We start from the raw sequence: 12,504 nt of genomic DNA, 5'->3' as shown, positions 1-12,504 counted from the left end.
AGTCAGAAAACTTTCTCTGTAAAAGGCCAGGCAGTAAATACTTCTGGCCTTGTCGCAACTAATCAACAGTGCCACAGATTATACATAAATCACTGTTTGTGGCTGGTTCCAATAACACTTTATTTATGGACACTGAAGTGTGAATTTCATATGATTTTCACTTTAGTAAATATTACTCTTCTTTTCAACCATTTAATGATGCAAAAAACTTTAGCTCACTAGCCATACAAAAACAGGGGGCCACAGTAGTTTGCTGACCCCTGCTCTATACCATGCTGAGGAAAACTCTTAATTGTTCAGATACTGCATACCATTAAAACTGATAGGAAGACAGCAGACCACAATGGTGTGAGGAGACCTATATACTATCTTCATTTCTAAATGAGTGGCACAATGGGAGGGGGACCCTTAAACCACTAAAGGAGGAGTCAGAAGGAGATAAAGAGATTTCTGGGCTCCAGTATGCATGTTAACCCTGGCTTCACGGTAAACACCAATGACTTTATCCTAACTATATATTACTGAGTCCTCTACAAAGCATAAGAGAGGATGTTCTTCTGACACTAGGGGCTGCAGACTTGGGAAAGGTGAAATTCAGTGTAAGATGTACTTAGATGCATCATTTTTCTGGGGGGTAGGGTGGGGTGGGTTTGACTTAAAAGCCAGAATTCTTCCTGGAATACATAGAATTTTCTGAGCTACGGATTCATTTCACAGTCATCTGTCTATAGTTCGCTATTACTCACAAAACAGAGAACTTAGGTCACCAAACACTTTAAAAAAAACCCACTGCCGTTGAGTTGATTCTGACTCATAGCGACCCTATAGGACAGAGTAGAACTGTCCTGCAGAGTTTCCAACGAGCGCCTGGCAGATTTGAACTGCCGACCTCTTGGTTAACAGTCGTAGCACTTAACCACTATGCCACCAGGACTTTAAGGTGATATAAAAAATTAACAGCATACTGCTGAACTACTCAGTGATAGACAACATTTTTCAGGATGGTAGGTAAAGAAAGATACATAAACAAATAATTATAAAAAAGAGAAGGTGACATTTGAGTTGGACCCACCATTCCAAGCTCCCTAAGAACAAAGATTAGGTTTACTCATCTAGCATGGTGCTTAGGCAGGCATGGTGAGCATTTCTAGGTAGATATGACTTGCTACGGAGTTTGGCTTCGACAGGATTAAAATGTGTACCTATTAGAATTTTTAAAATAAGGCAATTGCTTACAAAACATAATTCTGATAATGTTGGGAAGTGAAACTTGGAAGCCAATAAAATAACTCAAAGGAGTGGGCCTGAGCTAAAGCAGCAGCAGTGGAGACCCGGATGCGAGAGTGCATTTAAAAGGCCTTTCAGCTCAAGATTCATTAGTACTTCTTGACAGATGAAGACGGGGGGTGGAGGTGGGGGGATGAGGGGAGAAAAGAGACAAGAAAGTCCAGGATCACTTCTATTTAGCCTGGGCTACTGGGTGAATGTGCTACCATCAGCTGAGATAAGGATTATAACAATGATAACAGGTTTTGAGGGCAAAGATAATGTACTAGGTTTTGGACAGGAGACGTTTGAGGCGCCTTGCTCTGTAAAGGGAATCCTATTTACTGGACACATTAAAAAGTAAGTTCAAATGCTGGGTTACAAACAGCGGCAAACGGTAGACTACAGAAGACTTAGGCAAAGATAGAAAATGTAGATGCTAATTTAAACAGCATGTACGTGAAGCAAAATAAAAGTGATCTCTGAGGTTCTGTTTGATTCTAGATTATAATACAGTGCTTTATTTATGCCTTCCTTATACTATTAATCTCAGAATGACATACTGTAATTTGTTGCACTTATAACTATCTCCCCAGTTAGACTTGAGTTCCTTGAGGGCAGGGACCTTGCTTACTCACCTTTGTATCTCATAGTACCCTGCAGAGGGTGCTCATATGATACCAGCTAGCACACTGAAGGTATATGTACTGTCCTTGTTATATTCTTAAATAAAATTTTATGTCAACTTAACCTTTTAGAAATTTAATATTCTAGCCACACTGGACTACTTGCCATCCTCTCTTTCACTGAATTTTTTTCTGCCACTGTGTCCTATTTGTTTTATTGCCAATGACTGGAGTATCTTTCATCACTACTACTGAAATTCTCTCCATTCTTTAAGGCTCAGCTCAAATGCTATTTTTCCCATAAGCTCTTCCCCTGTGGCATGTCATCTTGCCTATAAAGGGACAGTGACTGATGAGCTACATTTGGGAATAACTTCCGGAGCCTAATATAGTGCTTTATGCATACAAATATTTGCTTAATAGCACTGGAGTGATGCCTTGCGTGGAAAGACATTCCATTCAAGAAGATCTAAAATAGTTTCCATCTGCCCTCCTTGCCTTTGAAAAGATCAAGGGAAACAAACAAAATCTGTTGACCCTAAGTGTAAAAGTTAGTGAGCCCATTCAAATCAGACATCAGGCTGCATGAAAAGAGCAGGCAGGGCTTTAAAAGTTAGACTTGGTTTTAAATTCTGGTTAGTAACTAAATGTGTCATCTTCGACAATTTACTCAGCCTTTCTGAGCCTTGGACTCCTTTTTCTGTAAAATGAGGTTGATGGCACTAACCTCGCAGTCAAAACCAAACAAACTACATCTCTAAAGCACATGGTTTTCAGGAGATCAGTAATCAGGAAATAGTATAGGTATTTTTATTGTTTTGGGGACTCGTTTGAGAGCTATGATATAATCACTAATGATGATTTGTACATCGAGAATCATAGACAGAGGAGTAGTGGAAGCGATCTAATTTAAACTCTCTACTTGATGGAGACCTGGTGGCACAGTGGTTAAGAGCCTGGCTGCTAATCAAAAGGTCGGCAGTTCGAGTCCACCAGCTACTCCTTGGAAACCCTCTGGGTTGGTTCTACTCTGTCCTATAGGGTTACTATGAATCAGAGTCGGAATCGACTTGACGACAACAGGTTTGGTTTGGTTTGGGTTTACTTGATGCAGAGAAGCCCTGGTGGCACAATGTGCTAACCGAAAAAGGTTGCCGGTTTGAACTCACCAGTGGCTCTTCGGGATAAAAGACCTGCTTTTGTAAAGAGTTCAGCCTAGGAAACCCTATGGGGAAGCTCTTCCCTGTCCTACAGGGCCACTCTGAGTTGGAATTGACTTAAAGGCACACAGAAACAACGTGATGCATAAATTTCCTGAGTAATTCTAGTTCCTTCTTACTTAACTGAATAGGTGAATCAATGACTCTAGCTACTTGGCTTTCTAATGCATTAGGTTCGATAAGCAGATTTTATAATTTTTGTATTCATAGTTTTGCAACAAGGCTGAAACTTGATAAATTCTTAACTTTACCTATTTTGAATTAAGGTTTTAATTTCAACAATTTAAGCCCTGACTTTTCAAAATTAAAACAATGAAGTATTTGCTTTGGAGCAGAAACCATCCTTCCCAAGAACTTCTGCTGCTAAACCACGAACACAGCCAGTTTCCTCTGAACCACTGAAAAATATCAGGTTATCCAAAACTGTCTGTAAATACAACTCGTCAAACCAGTAACCAGCTGCCAAGAAATCTCAAATAATCTTTGTCCTAAAAAAAGGCAGTTTCTACGTGAATATTATTTAAAAAGGGTCTTTATTTCTAAGGAAATCATAGCTAATAATTTCTGACATATGCTTAAGGAGTTGTAAGGTACAAAACCTCAAGCAATTACCTGCAGCCATCAATCTAGGTAAAGGACACACAGTTCCTGAAATATGCCTATCTCTGGGTCCCCTTCAGCTGGAACTTCCTATTACTGTCTGATAAAAATCCCTTCTTGTCCCTGTTACCCCAAGTGCTCTGAGGAGACTAAACTAGGACATCCCTCTCTACTGTATGAGACTGAAGCTTGGTAGGATTTGTTGCAATTTGGAACTCATTAACAAATCCTCTCATAAAAACAATGGGAAATTGCATTAGCTGTAGATCATTCTTAGAGGAAAATCTATGATATAATGGGAATCACCTCAAAGTCAGAAGTCCCAGCTCAGCCATTGCTCACAAGACTCAATTTCTTGGTTTTCATTTTCTCATCTGAAAAACTGGGCTTTCCAAAGGGCTTGTGGTAAGAAGTCAACGAGATAATGCATGTGCAAGCACTTGTAAAACTGTAAAACTCACTGCCCTGGAGTCAATTCCAACTCACAGTGACCCCATAGGGTTTCCAAGACTGTAAATCTCTACGGAAGCAGGCTGCCACAGCTTTCTCCAATGGAGCTGCTGGTGGTTTTGAACCGCTGACCTTTCAGTTAGCAGTCTAACACTTTAACCACTGTGCCACAAGGGCTCCTGTAAAACTGTAAACCAAAAACTGTAAAGCCCTATATAATTATGAAGCGCCTATTCCAGCAGGTAATACGTTTCTATATCTTCCCACCCCTAAAGGAAAAATTCAACTGAGTATGTTATAGTATAAAAACTATTACAAAGGATGTTCTTTTGGCTTAAAACTAATTTTTTTCACACTGAACTATACATGTGAAGATTGCTGAAATGGCAAATGCCTTGTTACCTATATGCTTACCACAATAAAAAAAAGTACTAAAAAAAGTGAAAAAAATCATTTTTCTCTTCATCAACAGAATTATGACTATGTCAAAAAATGTTAAAGTTGAAGACTGGAAAACAAAAAACGCATGTAAGGCAAATCATTTAATGTGAAATTGGTATCATTTTAAGTTTCTAAAAACATCTTTCTGTTTCTAAATTATAAATAAACTCAAGGGTAAACATGAAAAAAAATTCTCAGAACCCAAGGTCATTTTTCCTGTGCCTCAGTAATGCAATCATTAATGCAGTTTACATTGGCACACATCCTGACCAAAGAAAGGTAATAAAGCTTAAAAATAACAAGTCCAGCTTTAAGCAATAAAAGTAGGTTTTACATCATATATTTACCCACATTTACGTTGTTATGGACTCTACTGGAGACAAGAAAGAATCTGACTTTTCTCAAGATGATCAACACCACAACCTGTCGTTACCCTGGAATCAATATTGACCATTTAAAAAATTCTCTTAGAACGGCCATCTCACTGAATGCTTTGTATTTCTGATAAGATAAAATAATGGTAGCTCATGAAAGAAATCCATTTCTGTGTTTGAACAGTTAACTCTTTACACTCTTCCACATTTTACTATATGAAAGGCCATAGGCAATGAATAGATCTTCTGATTTTTCCTCCCACATCATTAAAATATAAAAAGTTCTATATGAGATCAATTAGTTATATCAGAAATGCAACCAGAGTTAACAGTTGTAAAAACAGGCAACTTTTCTGTCTTACCAGAGAAAGGATTGTGCATAAACATACTCGATTATGTCAAAACCATAATAAATTGGCAAAACTCACAATTCTTAAACAAGGACCGCTTATAACACAAAACAGAGCTTTTACTTCCTGAGATTTCTAAACAGTTCCTGCTTCTTTTTTGAGGTTGTCTTATTTTTGCTTTTTGGTTACACGTAAAGTAACATTTATTGAGTTACACAATGAATTGCATTTATTGAGTGTTTCTCCTATGCCAAGCACAACCTTCGGGCTATAGAGGTATATTATTTAATTCTCTCAATAATTCTATGAGGCAATCAGTGGTTAGGTAATGTCCTCAGGTCCACATAAGTAGTAAGTAAAGAGCCAAGGCTCAATCCCAGACTCTCTGACTCCAAAGCCCATGTTCTTAACCACTGCATTAAACTCTTCTGTGAGGAAAAAGGCGACCAAAGAGAAAAACACACATTAATTTTATTGCCACAGTTTTAGACTCCTGATATCTGGTATCTAATTTCCATTGTTTCGATGCTTCAGGATTTTTTCCTTTTTGTAAAGAATTTTATGCATGAAAAAGTATGTAGAAGACCTCACAACCTTAAAAAAAAAAAAAAAAACACTTACAGGCAAACTAATTTTATAATAGAGCTTAAAACAAAAGTTAAAAGGAAAATTCCTGGAGAAATTAGTACCACAACACCTGGTAAGGTGCAAATCAGTTTTTCAGATCAAACTGTTATAAAGTCTACAAGATGGTGCTTGCCACCTGAAGACATTTCAGTTCTGTATTACCAGTTTTCCTTTACATGGAATGAAGCTAGACAACTCAAAACAAAATCATGTAAAGCCTTAATTTTCCTTTTTTCAAGTAATCAGGGTTACTTCAGAATGTCTGGAATTTCAACAAATTAGAATATCTAGCTGAGCCAGTAGCCCACCTCACCTTTTTTTTGTTGTTGTTTTGTTACACTTCAAAAAGGTGTCCAGAGAATGCATCAATTACTGGCTGGCTTATTGAAGGAAAACCTTGTTCCTGAAAGGCGTTTTTGCTTTTGCTATCATTTTTGGAATAAATTCCACATTTTAAGGTAGTTCCCTCCAAAAAACTTTCTGTAAGTTACCTTAAAATTAGTAAAGTAGCCACGTTTCCAACATTATTTTTAACAAATGGCTTTTCCAAAACCTAAGCTGAAGGCTGTTATAACTGTCAAGCCCTTTCCCCATTACAACATGGTGCTATTTTGCAACCGTGGCAAATGTTCGCAATAGCTAACATTTACTGAACAGTGGTATGCGCTTTAGAGGCATGACATCTTCACAACCTTCCAGGAGGTAGGTACTGCCATTAGAGGGGCTTTACAGAGGAGAAAAGCGAGGCGAGGCTGGGGAGTCTAAGTCCCCTGCTTAAAGGCACGTGGAACAAGCAGGGCAGAGAGGTCAGGTGTGACTCCAAGGCCAGTGCTTTTGACAACTTCTCCAAACTGTTCTCAAGGAGGAACCCGACTCATAGCAACCCTACAAGATAGAAAAGCACTGCCCTATTTTATAGAGTTTCCAAGGAGGGGCTGGTGGATTCGAACTGTCAACCCTTTGGGTAACAGCTGAGCTCTTAACCACTGCACCATCAGGGCTCCTCAAGCAGGAAGGGAGCCCTCAAACTCCATAGAAATCATCATGTCACCCCTGTTGAACATACAAAATGTAAAGTATCCAAACAGCCTTCTCCTTGTACAACTTCAAATAGAGGCGAAGCTGTGAGCTCCCTCCATCCCCACAAAGCAGGGGTGAGGGTGAGGGGAGATGACCAAAGCGGGATCCCAGCAGAGGGGAAACAGTGAGAAAAGGGCCAAGAGCCTATGAATGAAGCCAACCTGAACTTCAGGCACAGGGACTTAAATATTTTAGAATTAAAATAGCACAAAACTAAAATGATGAGGCCAGCAGAAGGCGGCTAACAGAAGTTAACACAAAGGAAGCTGTCACGTCTAGTGTTATATTTTATTAAAGCCACAGGAGAGGGAGATACCCAGAGCAGTTTAAGGGCAAAAGCAAAGCTGACTATAACTTCCTTTCAAATGTGCTGCTGCAGGATAAATATGCAACGTGGTTCGCACACAAAGTTCCTCTCTTTAAATTACCACTTAAAACACCGCAGAAGTTGAAAGGGCGTGAAGATGCCATGTTCCTGCGAACCCACAGTCCCTCCTCTTTTGACTAGTCCGCTGGGGACTCTTTCTCAGACGCTGCTTAGTTAAACCAGGAGCGCTGCCGGGACGCCGGGACGCCGGGACGCCGGGTCGACTGTGGGGACTCGTCCTAGCGGGCGGGGTGGAAGCCGATGAGACGCAGCTGCCCTAATCGCCGCCAGCACCCAAGTTTGTGCCAAGTCACAGCACGCCTTATCGGCACCAGCACTTATCGGCCCGGCGTCCCCACCCGGGCCGGTTCGCCTGAAGGGAGGTTCCGCGGAGGGCTCCGGGCCGGGTCCCCCGCCCGCCCCGCCTGCGCTCACCTGCCCAGCTCCCGGCCAGGGCTCAGGCTGTAGGAGTCCTGAAAGGGCTCGGTGCGCACGGCGGCGCGGATCTCCGTCAGCAGCCCGCGGGCCTGCGGCGGCGGCCGGCGCAGCGCGCTCGGACCCCTGACACCCGGGCCCGAGGCGGCGGCCGGGGAGGAGTCGCCGGCGCCGGGCTTCTCCAGAGGGATCATGATACTCCGGCGCGCTTGTTTTCCTGCCGCCCGGCTCGCTCCGAGCTGCCGGCGGGTAACGGTCACACCCGGCTGCCTCGCGAGGGTCCCAGAAACCTCCTGTCTTGCCACCACCAGCGCCGCGTTCACACTGCAGCCGGCCGGCTTCCTGCCGTCCCGCCCCTCGGCTCGGCCCCGCCCCGCATTCCGGCCTGGCTCCTCAACTCAGTCTGGCCCCGCCCCTCGTCTGAGCCCCGCCTCTCGCGTCGGCCCCGCCCCCCAGGCCGCTAAGCTTCTCCACTGGCTCCGCCCCCTCAGTGAGCCTGCGTGCCAGGCACCTCACGCGCGCTCTCTGGAGCCGAAGGGGAGAAGGTGCAGTCGAAAGGGCCGCCGGTGCGGCCTGGAGGAGAAGAACAGCACCACCCTTTGGCCACGGGAGCCACTGGTCAGCCGAGCTGCTGCGCACCTGTTGAGTATCAGGAGTTGCAAAAGCTGACTCCTCAGTTAGTGAGAGGGGTACGAGCTGCGAGTCAGAGCTTTGAGATCTGCTTTCCCTTGCGCCTGTGGCAGGAACGATGAGACCCTAATCTGGGATGTTAAGCAGTTTGTTGGGCTGGAAAATTGCCCTCGACAGCTTCTGGAAAGGTGGGCTGGAGGCAGGAGTACAAGCCCGCCACGAAAACAGCAAGGAGAGAACCTGAAATTTGGAAAACTCATTCCCTTGTGGACATATGTGAACGATGACAGAGGCGAAGCAGAACTGAATGTTTTGGAAACCCTGGTGGCTTAGTGGTTAAGTGCTACGGTTGCGGTCCAAAAGGTCGGCAGTTCAAATCCACCAGGCGCTCCTTGGAAAACCAATGGGGCTGTTCTACTCTGTCCCTCTGTCCTGTAGGGTCGGTGTGAGTTGGAATCCACTCTATGGCAAAGGGTTTCAGGTTTTTTTTTTTTTTTTTGCCTTTATCACCTTGTCTTATGGTTAATTATTAATATTTTTCTGACTCGCATACTCCAACCCCCAGATAAGTTCTGGAAATCTTGTCTTGTTCATCAAAAAGCCTAGTCAAGAGGTAAGATTCGATTTCTCATGCCTGGTACCATATGTCCAGCGTTCCAGACTCTGTGCCAAGACGGAAAAAGATAAGACACTTAAGTGTCCGTTTTAGTCAGATGTTTTGTGGGAAATTGTGTGTGTGTTTTGAACATAAATTGCTCAAATGATGGTTTTGATTACCCACCAAACCCTGTTTTTGTATAGAAAACTCACTTCACCTAGTCATGCAAATGTAGATGCCCACTTAACTAAAATAAATTTGTTGGTAGCCATTTGATTCATACAAAGCTACCAATGGAAAGTGCAAACCACCTTTTCTAAGCAGCTATAGCCAATAATCACTGTTAACGTTGACTATATACTAATTTTATAATTCTTAAAGTTTGAGGACTCGCTTTGTGACACAGATGCTTGAAAACCCACAGTTTCTAGTGAAATCACTAAGCAGGCTGGAAGTTGGCTATATTTCTACAATACCAGGCTAATCGTTAGAATTCCTAAACTTTGTAGAAAAATTCAAAGACTGCAAATTAAGCCACAAACCACTGAAATAAAGCCCAGGCTACTTCCTGGTGTCTACTTTTAATATGTTTTAATGCCTCATTAAATGCTCCATAAGAAAAATTAGTATATTTTAATTCTCCGGACCTTGCTGAAACCAGCTCAGTGTATGGCATGCTCAGTGGCATCACTAGGGGAGTTTGTGGGGTATGGACCACATTAGGTGACACTGTCAGAGGGGTGACACTAAAAATGACTGTTTATAAAATTCTTGTGCAGTGTTTCATCAGAAATTTATTATTTTTTTGTAAAAATATCCCCATAGTTATAACAAAAAACATTTTTTGTAAGCCCAGTTTACGTTTATCTATCTATATCTACAAGGCTAAAACTCTACGCTAATTTACTTTTCGAACCTTCTAATGCGTTTCAGTCAGAACTGTCATTATTACCCAATTATAATGATGTTTCAAATCACATGGTTTTGTCTGCATGTGCTACAAGCACTCACTGTTGTTTTGGTTGCAGCTGGTGTTTTTATAGTCGCTGACTTTATCAAATTTCCTGGTGTTCTAGCTACAATATTGTGGTATTAGCGTTTGTGAACCTAGATCGATAACTTTTTTGAGAATGAAGTGGTAATTAAAGGCAAAGAAGTGATACACAGGAAGTACGATGTATGGGTAACATTAGTGCAAAAAACATTACTAAGGATTCCGTATGGCCTGGTACGGGAGGAGAGCCACAAGGAGGGTGATATCATGAATTACAGCACTGGGTGACACCAACCCTAGTGATGCCCCTGGGCACACTTTCTCTGGCACTTAGTCTTCTTAATTCTATAGGATGGGACATGTTTTCCCATTCTGACCTAGCTCAAAGTGAATCAACCTTTAATCACTCATATTGGAATGTGGGCTTGTGGACTGGGGGAAACCTTAGAGGTGATGATTTGCACCTATCTGTCAGGTATTGTGGGGTCTGTTACACCTGGTAGGTACCGTCAGAGGAGTTTGTCTAAGAGGAATTTGAGCTGAGACTCTCACTGGGTGTTTTTGCTCACTAAAGAATATTTATTTTACTGTATATATGACAGAAATTCTTTCAATATTATTAATTAATAAGTTGATAGAGAATTGACAAAGACTTGTGAATCACCTAGAAAATGCCTAATGGAACTGGACTGCTGGAGAGTTCATGTCAGAAAGCCAAAAAGAGCTTGTGTATTTGCATTTTTTTTTTTAGGAAGCATGTCACTTTCACTCGTCATTCAGCACCTGCAGTTTCTCTCTTTCTTGCTCTTGCTCTTTCTCCATGCCTTATTGGACAAATATTTGTTAAGCACTTACTATGTGTCAGAGCCCTGGTGGTGCGGTGGTTAAGAGGTTGGCTGCTAACTGAAAGGTCAGCAGTTCAAATCTACCTTGGAACTGTACGGGGCAGTTCTACTCTGTCCTGTAGGGTCGCTGTAAGTCCGAATCGACTCGATGGCAATGGTTTTTTACGGGTTACTATGTGTCATGGAACCAGGTGCCTAGTGATTCAGCACTCAACAATAGAAATAGTTCTTGGTAGTTATATTGTAGAAATACATCTATGGCAAGCATCGTAAATCAAAGTAATGGCTTCTGTATAGCACAGGTCCAGATGTGGAGTTAGAAAAATTTTCTCTGAAGAGGTGACATTTAAGCCGAGACCCAAAGGAAGACAAGCAATCGTTGGAGAAAAGATTGAAGAAGGAGGTTCAGATAGAGAAAACAGCATTTTTCAAGGTGCTGATTAAAGAAACTGCTTGGGTGTTAAAGGCACTGGAAGAAGTAGCTGCTTGTTGATATTCTGATTATATTAATGTTTTGCCAGAATTTTTATTAAGGTTTAATGACCCATTCATTTCATTCATTCATTCATTTAGTAAGCACCAGGCACTGTGTTAGTAATTGAGAGTACAAAGGCAAGTGAAATGAATGAAGTCTGTGCTGTCATCGTGTTTATAGTCTATTGGGGGAGGCAGACATCAAACAATTACACAAATACACAGTTAAAAAGAGCGGTGATTACTAGGAAGAAAAATTACACAATGCAATTGTGATAGTTAAGATTGTGTGTCATCTTGGCTGGGCCATGATTCTCAGTTTTTTTTTTTTTTTAATTTTTATTGTGCTTTAAGTGAAAGTTTACGAATCAAGTCAGACTCATACAAAAATGTATAAACTCTTTGCTATGTACTCCTAATTGCTCTCCCCCTAATGAGACAGCATACTCCTTCCCTCCGCTCTCTATTTTTGTGTCCATTCGGCCAGCTTCTGACCCCCTCTACCCTCTCATCTCCGCTTCAGACAGGAGATGCCAACATAGTCTCATGAGTCTACTTGATCCAGGAAGCTCATTCTTCACCAGTATCATTTTCTATCCCATAGTCCAGTCCAATCCCTGTCTGAAGAGTTGGCTTTGGGAATGGTTCCTGTTTTGGGCCAACAGAAGGTCTGGGACCATGACCTCTGAGGTCCTTCTGTCTCAGTCAGACCATTAAGTCTGGTCTTTTTCCGAGAATTTGGGGTCTGCATCGCACTGCTCTCCTGCTCCCTCAGGTTGTAGCTGGGCACCATCTAGTTCTTCTCCTCCCCGTTTCTGAACCGTCTCTCTCTTCCCCTGCCACTCAGTCCATTTTCTACTTTGCCTTTGATATTCAGGGCTCCTAGCTTGTCATAAATATAATCGTTTCATTTGAGTTTTCAGGTCTTTGTTGTAAGAGGGCTCGCCGGAAGCATCTGGCTATTCCGCCATCTTGACCCTGTCTGGATTCTGAGTATTTATATGTGATCAGTCCCATGATGGAATCTGCTGTGAGTAGTCAATCACTTGAAGGGGAGTTTTGTTGGGGGTGTGGCCTACATCTGAATATAAGCAGGTGGTCTGACTTTTTGCTGCTCTGGATCCTGT

The 12,504-nt window shown here is 42.2% G+C and overlaps 1 protein-coding gene across 1 annotated transcript in view; it reads right to left on the bottom strand.

Moving 5' to 3' along the window:
• Window positions 1-8,191, bottom strand: part of STK17A (serine/threonine kinase 17a) — a 42,126-nt gene extending 33,935 nt beyond the window's left edge. Inside the window, exon 1 of the mRNA XM_049893453.1 lies at window positions 7,837-8,191. Within this exon, the coding sequence (XP_049749410.1) occupies window positions 7,837-8,030 (194 nt within the window). The 5' untranslated portion in view covers window positions 8,031-8,191. The remainder of the gene's footprint in view (window positions 1-7,836) is intronic.
• Window positions 8,192-12,504: the final 4,313 nt, after the last annotated feature.

The sequence above is a fragment of the Elephas maximus genome, chromosome 8 (assembly GCF_024166365.1).
Source record: "Elephas maximus indicus isolate mEleMax1 chromosome 8, mEleMax1 primary haplotype, whole genome shotgun sequence".
NCBI classification, from domain to species: domain Eukaryota; kingdom Metazoa; phylum Chordata; class Mammalia; order Proboscidea; family Elephantidae; genus Elephas; species Elephas maximus.
Note: the sequence above shows the minus strand (reverse complement) of the source record. Positions and strands in the feature narration are given on the sequence as shown.